The sequence below is a fragment of the Anopheles gambiae genome, chromosome 3 (genome assembly GCF_943734735.2).
Source record: "Anopheles gambiae chromosome 3, idAnoGambNW_F1_1, whole genome shotgun sequence".
In the NCBI taxonomy this organism is placed as follows: Eukaryota; Metazoa; Arthropoda; class Insecta; order Diptera; family Culicidae; genus Anopheles; species Anopheles gambiae.
In genome coordinates, this window is record NC_064602.1 from 72,993,412 (window position 1) to 73,005,777 (window position 12,366).

Genomic DNA, 12,366 nt, shown 5'->3' on the forward strand with positions numbered 1-12,366 from the left:
CAAAAACGGTAAAAAAGTGACTCAGTGAGGAATATGAACCAGCAGGCGCCTGCGTTATCAGTGACAAATAGTGAAGTAATTCAAAAATTTATGGGATCCTCATAAGTTTTCACGGAATTTCCCGTTTGCCGGAAATGCAAAATGCATGGTTTCTGTTCGTGTTTTCTGTTCTGACGTCTGTTCTGATGTTATAGTTTTTTTTATTGTGTTTGCGTTTTTCAATGAAGTCTCGTGTGAATCGTGTTCGTTTTTCCAATGGTTTTTTTCCGATACCTTCGATTGCTCATTCCCAGTGTCTTTCCCAGTGTACGATTGTGTTCATTATTATTTTATTTTTGTTTTACCAACCCGAAACGCCATTTCACGCCCAAAACGCGTAAAGTTCTTTCAGTGTTTGAATGAAACGTTCCACACAAAAAAACGATAAAAAATGCCTGCTCGTTTGAACAAAAAAAAACATCACAACTTTCAAGTGCACTATCGGATAAATGTGCACGAAAAATGTGCTCGACTCCAAAAAAAAAAAGGAAAACTCCAAAACATGGAGCCTTTTTGGGAGGAAAGTGTACAAACCGAGGCGCGTGTTTCTATGTGTTGGTTGATGGAGAGTGTGGAAAGGAGGGAAATAATTGTTTTTTTTTCGCCTCCCAAAGCACGGCCGTGTGGTTTATCGGATGAAAATAGCGTTTCCGCGTGCCGGCGAACTGTGTACTTGTGTGATTTTCGTGCCTTTCTCCCGCATCCCTTCGCCTGCCTTGAACGAATTCTTTTGCACATTCAAGTGAATCAAAAAACCCCATTCTCCACGTTTTAACGTTTACGCGAGCATCGATTTTTGCTCGTTGCGTTTTATTCCTTCCGTGCTTGTTTTTTTTTTTTTTTTTTTTTTTTTTTTTTGCAATACTCGACCGTCCGTGCGTGCCTGTTTTAGGGTTTATCTTACCTTTTTTGTTGTTTTTGTTGCTGTTACTCGCTTTTTACCCCGTTTCGTGCCTTGCATTATTCAAAAATATTTTAATTTCATTTTCCACATTTCATTTTAATCCTCGCAGCGTGTGTTTGTGTTAGTGTACGGGTGTGCGCGTATATTTTCAGTTCTTTTTGGTTTTGGAAAAAAGTGAAAAAGTGCTGATGAGAAGCTTTATTATAATGTGCCCGGTGCTATAAAAGGTGTATCAACGCGTGGGGTTGTGAATTGTTGGAGCCGAAAAATTGACAACCTGCGTGTGAGTGTGTGTGCGTGTGCGTTCATTGGAGGCACAAGTGTTTTCATCAAGAATTTATTTCGTGATTTTTTAGCGTTGCGTTAAACGCCTCAATAAAAATTAATAAAAAAAACCTAGTGAAAATTTAAGTTTCTGCTGCAGTGTGGAGGAAAAATTGCACCAACCTTCTCATAGCCCACAGCACAGCATAGTACTGGGTGGTTCCCGATGTGGCTTGTAAAGTGGTTGGCCCGGTGCCAATGAGCGGCGGCACGGACCGGTACTGCATTCCGGCAAACGGAGCTGCTGCAACGGTGCTACTGCAACAACGAAGGCAGTAGCGTACCCCCAAGGCCCCACCATCACCACCACCCCGCCCGGGTGCAATGAACAACTCGTACGAATACGGCGCTACGATGGAGTGTCGCGAGAACGGTGTCCTGCGTGGTGCCATCAAACACACCAATCGAGGTTATTATTTTTTATTTGTTTTATTTCTGTTTATTTAATTTGGTTATCTTTTACACGTATTTTTGTTGTTTTGGTATTTGCTTTCTGTGTTGCTTCATTTTGCTTTACCTATTCCCACTAACCTAGTGTTTTCATGCGGCTATTGCAGCGTCCAATTCGATTCCTGTGTTGATTTACGGGCTTATTGCTTTGGTTAGCTTTACTGTCAACAAGTCAGCACTAAATAGCGGCATGAGTGATGTTCGCCTGTCAGTAACGAATAACACGCGTTGCTTGATAGAAACAAAAAAGCTAAAATTAATTTTACCACTTATGTCAACACAAATAATTTGCAAAATCATGTCTCTTAAAACGATTTCTTATAGAATAACAATATTCTGATGAGAAAATTTTCTAACAATATTAGACTATTATCTAAAACTCCTATCATATCATAGCTAGACTAAACAATACTTCCTATTAAGACACTCCTTTCCGTTCAGATCAGTGTATTAATTTGCCGTCAAACAGCAAATAGGATTTAACAACGCTTACTGTCTGCCCAGCAGGCAGCTAATAGGCTTTTCCTCTCAGCACCAAACGCCACACTAATTTGGCACTGAATCGTTCCGATGAAAAAAAAACCCTCCACAAACATTACTCTTAGCTTGATTGACCCATCCCGTTTTAACCACCAGCAGAGCACGGAGAAAACGCCTTTCCTGCTCTGTCTTAATGAAACGACAAATGAAAAACCACTTGCAACCTGCACCAGGTCTTGCCGGTATTTACTGCACTCTGGAAAAGCTGCAGCCATGCCGTGGAATCGCAACGAAAGATCGAAAGGATAATCCAATCTATCGGCAGAAACCACATTTCGCTCCGTTGCTCGTCGCATGTTCGTCGCATTCACGGTGGAGGAAAAGTCATTAGTCTGGGCAAGTCTGTCGGGCGGGAAAAATAATGAAGTTAAAGGTGATGACAAATACACTCTCGAAACACTCGAAGCAGCACCAAACATGCGAGAGACAACGAGGGGGAAGACAACCTGGTCGTTGTAATCGCGGGGGTTTTCATCTGCCCCTCCGTTCTCTCCATGTGCAGAACAGAGCCCGGCTGAAGATCAGCTCCCAGTGGAATCGACCGCTGGAAATTGATTTTACTTCACACATTTCTTTTCGCAGCCCGCGCATTTCCACCGCTTTTTCCCCCGGGTGGTGGATTTCGGGGGTTTTTCTCTCTTTGTCTCTCTCTCTCTGCAGGGAAAACAATTTTGCAATTTATCATCTTTGTGCGTCCTTCGTGTGGCCGGGGGTTTTCCTACCGGAGTTACCAGAAAAAAATGTGGAAAGGCCTCGACCCAGAGTCGTCCCGGGAGAATCGTGCACACACACACACGCACATACAACACACAGGGCCTGTTTTAAAGGTCTGCCCTTTGCCTAGATTCCGTTCGCATTGTTATCTTTTTTCTTCCATTCGCGGTCCTTTCCCCCTGTGTGCGAGTGAATGAAATGGAAATGAAAAATTGTACACAATAAGATGTGTGTATGACAGAGGGAGGGTGAAGGTGAAAAATCTCGTTTCGCCGAAAAATTCCCCCGTCGGGAAATTGGCGAACTTTGGCGTCCTAACAATTTAGGACCTTCGCACTGCCGATGAAGCACCAAACAACCCGATTACATCGCTTTTTATTATTCGAAAGCCTCGCGAGGTAGCGAGGGAAAGCGTCGGGGTGCAAAAGCTCAAACTCGGTGTACGTGGGTGTGCACGTTTTCCATAAATCTTATCGCACAATCGCTCCCAATCTGGCCCGAATCTCCCTCGAGTGGCGATGAGATGAACCTCCTGCCGTTTGCTTTGGTTTGCCTCGCTGATGGTTGGTCACGGCTCGCGGAAAAATCGATAAGAAATTGTGTGCACGGTGGGATAAGTTTTCATTGCCATCATCATCATCATCATCATCGGTGGACGGTGGGCTCAACTGACGATGTAAGCTTCTCTCCCCTTTTTTTGTTGTTGTCGGAAAAACGCGTCGCTTTTACGCTATCCCCTTTAAAGGGGGAACACATCTCGCCCCTTTATTTGCTGCAATGTGATGATAGTGAGCGAACGAGAGAGAGAGAGAGAGAGAGAGAGAGAGAGAGAGAGAGAGAGAGAGAGAGAGAGAGAGAGAGAGAGAGTAAGATGATGGTGGAATAAAATAATAATATCATTAATATTGCTACACGCAGTTGAATTTTTACGATCGTTGAAAATAGAAAAAGCAGAACAGAAGAGGGAAGAACTCGAAGAACGCATCCTGGCAGTGCCCCTAGGACAAACCATCATCGGGGCAATTTACCACTCACACACACACATCCTTTCGAGGATAACGATTTCAAGTTTGTTCGATTTCGACAGCCAACAACCCCTCAGGAAAGATCGGGGAAACGCACGAACACGCCACGCATCATTTGCATATCAATCCAAAATTAAAACAATTTATGTTTTAAATCGTTTTGCTGCCGCCTCGGCTGGCCTCGGCGGTGGTTTTCTTGCTCTCGTACACGACTCCACCCTTGTACACATTGGAATTGTATTGCTTGGGTTTTGTTCGTCCCCGTCCGCGGTGGGTATAAAGGATACATTTTTGCTGTTGTATTTTTCTTTTTTCGACTACTCAATTTTCTTCCAAATTTTAGCTCTCACTGCCCACTGCGAAACTGCGCAGTCGGTGCACGGTGACAAAAAATTTACATAAAACTGCTATTTACCCATGCACACCCAACCCCACGGGGCCCCGGGCGTGCAAAGAGGGTAAATGTTACATGGTGGTGAGCAATACAAAAAAACTCCCCACGAATCGTTTGTCACCTACGGGAACTGGAATCCTGCGGTGAAGTGAAAATCTGCCACGAAAACCCCCCTGCGGCCGCGCTCGGTTTTCGATTTTGGAAATTAAGTGGTCCAGCAAGCAAGCAAACGAAAGGTGCCAAAATGTGTCACACACGCACACCTACGCACCCGCACTGGGAAAGGGCAGGAAACAAACGAGCTGCCATGATTTTTGCTCCTTTCCAATTATTGTTGTTGATTTTTCCCCCGAGGGGGAAGTAACGATTTTGGCGTTGCTCGGTTTTCACAATGCGCCAAGGGGACAAAAGGGGCATATTTTCACGGCAGACACGGCCATATGTTGTTGTTCTCTTCGGTCGGTTTGGGCGGCAAATCTTCGCAATGTGGCGGGCAAAAGACGCCACTTCCTGGGCTTTTGGGTGTTTTTATTCGAAATTCGTTTTCGAGCCTTTTCCCAATTAGTGTGGGGGCTGCGTCGGGCGGAGGTTAAATTTTCCACCAAGCAAAAGCGTGGGAAGGCAGGCAAGCAACGGACAGAGGCAGGGATGATCTTAAATTACTCCTTACGCCCACCGACCAAGACGCCGTTTGAACTGTTTGTTTGACATTCATTAGGGGAAAGAAGAAATATTAATTAGTTTCCCCCCGTCACGGTTTTCCTGCCCCGTTTTCACTTGTACAGATTTTTATTAAATTTTCTCCTGCAAATATTGCTATTCCCTTTTCTTCTCAATTCCGGCGTATGGAAAGTTTTTGCTCACACAGCATAAGTATTGCACGATTTGTGGCCTCCCGGTGAACGTGTTTGCTCATGCGACAATCACACTCATAAACGAGAGCGATTGTCGTGAGGGTTAGCCTTTGCTTTTGCCTCCGAGAAAAACTCATTTCCTCAGCCTCCGTTTCAAGGGTAGGTAAAGTGGGCGGCAAAAAAAAAAAACAGCTGCTAATCGGCAGCGATTACTAGCGACTGTACTTGCCATTGACAGGCGGCCCCTTCTGCATCCACGTTTGTGGTTAGTTTCTTCGTCGCGCAATGTTTGCTTTGGACGCGCAACGACGTGTGCTTATGTGTGTTATTCCTCGGAAAAACTGGGAAAAATCAATCGATGACGGGAAAGCAAATCTTTAACGCAAACAAAATCCTCCAAAACCACAAAGTCAAAGCGTGGCGGGAAAAACTCTCATCTTCTCTCCTATTCAGGCAAGGAATTCAATGTGACGCGCGTTGTCATCAGCCTGTGCTTGAGAAGGGTGTGCGTCTTAACAACAACAGGAAGAAGAAGAAAAAAGTAATATTCCCATCTTGCCCGGCTTTGCGAAACGCCGCGCACGTCGCGACATTTATTTGCGTCGGTCAAATCAGGGGCGCGAAAAATTCGAAGGAAAAGGGTCGGGTCTGTTATGGTGTCACACTAACTGCCATCTGTTTGCAACAGATGACGGAAGCAGTCGTTCGTTTTTTTTTGATTGGGCGTTTGAATTGCGTTGGTGAAAGAAAGCATTTTAAAGATTTCTGGCCTTGAAGGGCGCGTTTTCTGTCGCCGAATGGGCTAATCAGCCGAAAAAGAAGAAAAAAAAACGAGTGGAAAAAGGGCAAAAGTGTCATCGTAAACGTGTTCCAGATGGTGATGTTTATTGGGGTGGCTCCCTGAGACTTCACCATCGTTTGTGGACCTTGCTTTAATGCTCTAGCGCGAGCACTGTTTCCGTGGTTTTGATTTCGTTTGCCAAATTAAACAGATGCATAATATTTATTCTGTGCGCTCTCTTTGCCGATTCAATTACAAAATTAAACACACACATAGCCCTTTTTCTCTCTCCCTGTTTCGAATGTCAAACCCATCAAACGTAATTTTAATATCGTGCAATTCATTATGGACCCTCTAAAAACATCGCTGTGTGAGTGGCTTACACTGGTAGCCTGTTTGTGGGGATTCTGTTTTTACCACAAAACGCATTGCTTTTAGTGAAATGAGCGTCAAAACTGGCCGGGCGACCGGAATCAAATCAACAGCCAGCTAAATCGTTGAACCGCCGGTAGGGAAGGCGGCTGCAGTGGCCACAAAACTCCCGTGTCGTGTTTAATCCACCAAGCAGCACCACCAGCACCACAGAGGAAATCGATCGAATCGATTAATCGAATAATTATAATTAAATTGGAAAATGGTTGGTGGTGCACTAGTCTGGATATTATCGCGTGCAAACCTGCCGGGCATCATTCGTCCAATGGTTCGTGCGCATGGGTAAAAGTTTGATGAAGGCTCGCAGGAACCTTAAGAAGCTATTTTCTAACATAACCCGGGTGGCTTCGGGTGCTTTCAGGATCGTGCAAACCTGTACTGCAGCTTTGTCGGATGCCTTTTTGATGGACAACTGGGCTTGTGATGGCCAAAAACGTTTAGCCACGTGTGGTTATAAGCGAGATGAAAACCTTCTGGGAAGGATTGGACGCATTCAGGCACTGTACCTGTTTGCTTGGTTAAGGTGCGTAGTATTGTGTGTGTAGGACAATATACTTTTACCTTCGGTGACACGTGCAGAAAGAGTTGTTTTCAAGAAAAAGGTCACATCAAATGGTCTCTTACTTCATTCCATTCATATTGTGCATTGAGCTGTCAATATTAACTTTACTTCTTACGACACAGTGACTGGTCAATTCGCTTAATTAAACCTTTAACAGAACATACAAAACGAACAATTGGAAAGCATCACTAAGCACTTTTTATCCCAAACAAGTCCATCGATTTAAAATATTGTAGCATAAAAGGAACAGTCCTTCCCTTTTTCCCAACATTCCGTCAATCATGTTCCAAGTTTGGTTTCACCCTGAAGGCATACGAAAAAAAACCCCAAAAAAAGACCATCGTCAGTTCATGTACCAAGTTTTATGTGTACTAACTTTTGCCAGCTTAGACACACACACACTTCCCGGGCTTCCGCTTGCTGCCTCCTCTCTACCTCTGAAGATCGATTGTGGCAGGACCCGCTGCCAGCAAAGTGCAGTAAATCATTTCCGACAACCTTCCCACCCCGAAAACTTGGCCAGCATTTTTCCTTTGCCTCAATTCTTACACTGTGTGTGTGTGTATGTTCAATTGTTGGTTGAAAGTTTTGGGTGGTTTTTCGTCTACATCGACTAGTACTACTTCTTACTCCCACCACACACACTGAGTGCGGAAGTGAGTGGAAGAAATCGATGCCACAGATGATTTTTTTTGTGTTTGTGTTTTGCGTCGTCCTTCCTTCCTTCATCCTTAGGTTTAGGGGGCCGAAAATTGTTGGCGAACCATTTCGGGGCAGTGTACTTGAAAACTGCTGCTGCTGCTGCTGCTCCAGAACGCAACCGTACGGAAAATGATGGCTGGAAGTTGGAAGAGCGCGACAGCGTCATAACGTCGTCAGATGACGCTGGAAGCACCGCGGGGCAGGGAAGAAAAAAAAAAGAAGTGGCATCAACGCAACGCGGGCCCCGTGTTGGCCACGTTGGAGTAAATATTTGGCAAAGTTTTCTCGTTTTCTTCCTCAGCAGCTCGCTCCTCTCATGCGCCTCATGCCTTGCTGAATGGTGGTTTGGTGAAGAGTGCTGGTGTATGTCTCCTAGCTTCCCGTTTACTAAGCAACGGTCGCAGGCGGGCAGGCAATTCCACCGTCAATTGATGCTGGTAGCGTCAACAAGCGGATGGAAGCGCACAACTGGCACAGATATTGTTGGTCATTAGTGTGGCACAACTTCTGCTGTTGACGCGTTCCGTCCCCGTGCTCTCTTGAGACGGGTTGCTCAAGAAGTTTTTCCTCTTTTGACCTCCCTCCAGTTCTCAAGATGCGCCGGGCCGTTTTCTCTTGACCTCTTAAGTGTGCCTAGTGAGAAGGAGAAGAAACATAGCAAAACTTCCATGACTTATTCTACTTTTTCTTCAGGCACCCATATGTCTTGCGGGACAGGTTCCGCTTTCTTGCAGGAAGCTTGGTCGTAACGAGGCACACACATCAAAGCGAAGCTTTAGAGGATTTTTCGGATCTTGTTTTAATGATTGCCGCGCAACACTCGACCGTCAGGGTAACGTCTACTCGAAATCCAAGCTTCACAGAATCCTGCTTGCTTCCCACTTCGGAGGGAGGAAACAACAACGTTAAACTACTCGTTGACCTCTTCCGGCTTGAGAGCAGCGCTGCAGGGCTTCTCCGCGAGGGGCGCTGCACAACGTATCGCAGCTAACGAAGTGCGACAAATTTCGCGCCTCTTTAAGCACGTCCAATCTTTCCGGGAGGTCCCAGTCTCTGCGAAGGAAAAATCACTGCAAAAAATGCGCTTTCGATGTGCAAGAAGCACACCGCCGTCTAGAAACTCCCGAAACTGTACACGACGATGCCCTCACGAAACCATCTTCAAAGGGAAAAACGTTGCTCACTCCACCTCTCCGCAGAAGGTTGGAAAATTTCGTAATTTCTCAAACAAACGCATACACACACAGGTCCACACAGACTTCCCTGGCTCGATTTGCAGAAGGATCCTGCTTGATCTTTTCCGTTTACTGTGAAGTGCACCGTGAGCGAGAAAACGATGAAGTCAGCAGAGAAGGAGGATTTTTTTCGTGCTGTTGCTGCACTCCTGCATGCTGCTGCTCCTGCAGTGGTTGTTATTGTTATAGCACCCAGTCAGTACCGGCACCCAGTTGCGCTCGCTGACTGACTTCAGACAAAAATACTAAAATTAAGGTTCCTCCGGACGTTCTCGGGAGCAGCAGCACCAATCGTTGTAATGCGCCATTGGACTGGGGTTTCCCCGCCTGTATGCGCGAGTGTTGTGTTGTTTTTCACTTTGACCGCTTCACCCGGTCTCTTTTGTTGCTAAGGCTCCTATCCGGAGCCTTGCACCGGTTGGTAGGGCGCCAGTGCAAACATTTCGTCCAAACGTACAAAGTAAATGAAAAAGTGAGATCAAGCGCGCTCCGGACTGGACTGAAGCCCCGCAACCCCAAAAACGTTGCTGCAGCAAAAGCTTCCCACTGCGTGTGTTGCCATAGCAGAAAAGGTGGTGGAAAAATCCACAAAGCAAATTTTTGTGCTCGTGAAAAGCGGACGTGGAGCGCGAGTGGCGGAGAGTGCTGTTTTCGGTTCAGTAATTTTTTACGATTCGTGAGAAGCTTCAGAAAATCGGACGGTGGCTGGGAGTGGAAAAAAGCACACCCACACATCCAGGCTGCCAGTTGGCGTTGGTTTTTCGCTCGCAGGACCTTTGTCGGTGCATCCGGGTGGAGTTGAAGCGAACAACAATGCAAAAAAAGAAAGAAAACAAGCCCTCGAACGATGGATGTTTCTAGCCCCGGAGCGATCGCGCTCTGCCCGGCCAGAACTGGTCGTAAGCCCCGCACATCCACACAATGCAACCGAGCACTGGACAATGTATGGTCGGGCAGGGATGGGCAGAAATCCCTCCTGCCATTTCAATTACACACAGTTCAAATATCAAAAACCGTTTGCGTACTAGCGACGTGCCCGGCGATTCCGGAGGCATTCCGCAATTACGGTAGCGCGACCAGGCCCCAGAGCTGCCAGTGTTGGATGCAGCTCTCCAGAATTTTCGTGTGAGCACAATACTAAATCTCCCTTCGCTAGCGCTTGGCTGGCTGTGTTGAAGTTGAGGGAGTTAGAACATGGCTTTTATAGAGTGGAATGGATATTATTTTGCCTTTATTGGTGGGATCTTGGAATTTTGGAGCTACTAGAACGCATGTAACGCATACAAACTAGGTTAGTGTTTTATTAGAAACTTTTTTGGGGGGTTTCTTTCTCCCAAGTTCACTGTGTGACCAATGAGCTTCGGTGGTTTCATCAAGACCTAAACCCTGACCCAATATCCTGGTTAGATCAACTTTGCTGTCTTAAACCTAGGGTCAACTCTTAAGTCCTAAAGTCCTGCAAAAATACAGCTCCAAAGTCATAATAGGAAGCTTTAGTGTCTAAAGTTAAAACACGAATGTTCGCATTTCCCCATCACCACAAAAAACCTTGGTGTTATCAGCTTCAAGATAACTAGTTTTTGTCCACCAGATGCCTTTCAAATGTGCCTCAGGATTTGCCTTGATTTCTACCATTTTGCTGCACATAAACATCAACTCGACCGTGTATAAACACACAGGATCCCCGGTACAAAACTTCTCGCACCGGCGTGAAGCCGCAACTTCTAGCACCGGCGAACTGAAACCCAGTGATGCTAGCAGAAAATGTGGAAAAAAGGTTTCCCTGCTTCCAGCCATTGGTTTTTGTGGGAACGTCTTCGCTCCGGAACCTGCTCGTGCTGCTCCTCACCGGTGGCAGACGAGCGATGGAAACAGCACAGGCGGCTGCTAATGCGCAACCCCATTTGGGGAAAATGCTTTACCCCGTGGCCCTTTAATTATCGCCCTGGACGACGACGACGACGCCGACAACGCCGAAAGGATGGAGTTCGAGAAGAGTTTTCTGCTCGAGCGAGTTTTGATTAGAGCCGTTTGCAAAATAGCTTCGGACTATTTGTCCCCATGGTGACGGCCGACGGTGACTGGCTGGTCTGGGGTCTGGGCTGTGTCACGGCAGAACTCTTTCTGCCACCCGCACCACGCAGAGCTTATGGAATGCAGTTTTCACGCTCGGGTGCGCCGCATCTTCGCACACCGATCCGGGGCCGTCCCATGGCAACGTTTGGTCCCGCTCGCTGGACCCTGGGTCCCCCGATTTCCGCACATCAAATCTGGCGTATCTTTGTGACACAATCGTATGCATCAAATCGAGGCCCGATGAAGCGCTCCAACGGAGCGCAAGAAATTGGCCCCGCTGGCTTTCCCTTTGGGCATTCGGAAGATGCGTGCAGATTTCGTTGTGGTTTTACGACTGTCAAAACCAGGCGCAACTTGCTGTAAATGGTGGTTTTCGCACGGGGCGATTCAGTGGTTGTGCTTTTCATTAAACCCAAAACATATGAACAAACTGCAGCAAAGACATAGGATTGGAGAATAAGCGACAGACTGAGAGAGCCTTAAAACCCATTGCAGCATAAAATTATGATGAAACCTCCATCAAGATTGGACCCGGGTGCGGCCCACACATGCGAGAAATCGAACCATCATTAATAACGCATTTTATCCTCGAACGCGTTCATCGAGTTTCGTTTGGTTTGGAGGTTTGGAGTTGAAAGGGAGCAAACATTAAAAAATACATCTCCCAGCCTATCGAAGCCACACGATACGGTGCGGTGGGACGGCCACAGTGCGCCCAAGCATTCCCGCCTACTTGGCCGAGACCCTTTTTTTGCTTCGGGGATCTCTCTGGCAACTAAACCTCACGCGCGGGTTTATCTACACCGGGACGACTGGTAGAACATATCATGCTGCGAGGAAGGAACACGTTTTGTTCGATGCTCCGTTGCGGCCCGTCGACATTGAGAGTCGCGAGTGGGTGGAATTATATGTTTTCCAGAGGAATGAGTGTTCACATGTGTGCTGTGCTAATGGGACCTGCCAAAAAGGGTTAAAGGTCAAACACGATTCACGAGCGAGGCGTCAGAATGCTCTCCGCACACGCTTCTCCTGGGGTCGGGTAAAAATCTCGAAAAAACGGCTCCTCCTCCGTTAATTAGTTTGCTAGGAGAGAGTCTTCGTTAGGGAGTAGCTTGGTCCATTCTTTACTCGCGGTGCCAACATTCTTATGCTTCATTCATTTATCAAAATACCCAACACGCCCCTTGTCTTTTACCCAACGGCAAGGCAAGACCCGGCATCGATAAAGTCGAAAACAGAAACCTAAGAAAACGACAAACAACACCGGCACACATAACGCACGATTGGAGGTGACGTCGTATGAATAAACGATCAATCAGTTTGAATGTCAACCC

The 12,366-nt window shown here is 46.5% G+C and overlaps 1 protein-coding gene across 8 annotated transcripts in view; it reads left to right on the forward strand.

The window, feature by feature from the left end:
- The window catches only part of LOC1269465 (teneurin-m), a 515,515-nt gene that overhangs the window by 343,243 nt on the left and 159,906 nt on the right, over positions 1 to 12,366 (forward strand). Inside the window, exon 2 of one of the 8 annotated variants that reach the window (XM_061655807.1) lies at positions 1,053 to 1,676. The exons of the other annotated variants lie outside the window; for them this stretch is intronic. Coding sequence (XP_061511791.1) covers positions 1,592 to 1,676 — 85 coding nt within the window. The 5' untranslated portion in view covers positions 1,053 to 1,591. The remainder of the gene's footprint in view (positions 1 to 1,052; positions 1,677 to 12,366) is intronic. 8 annotated transcript variants of the gene reach the window in all.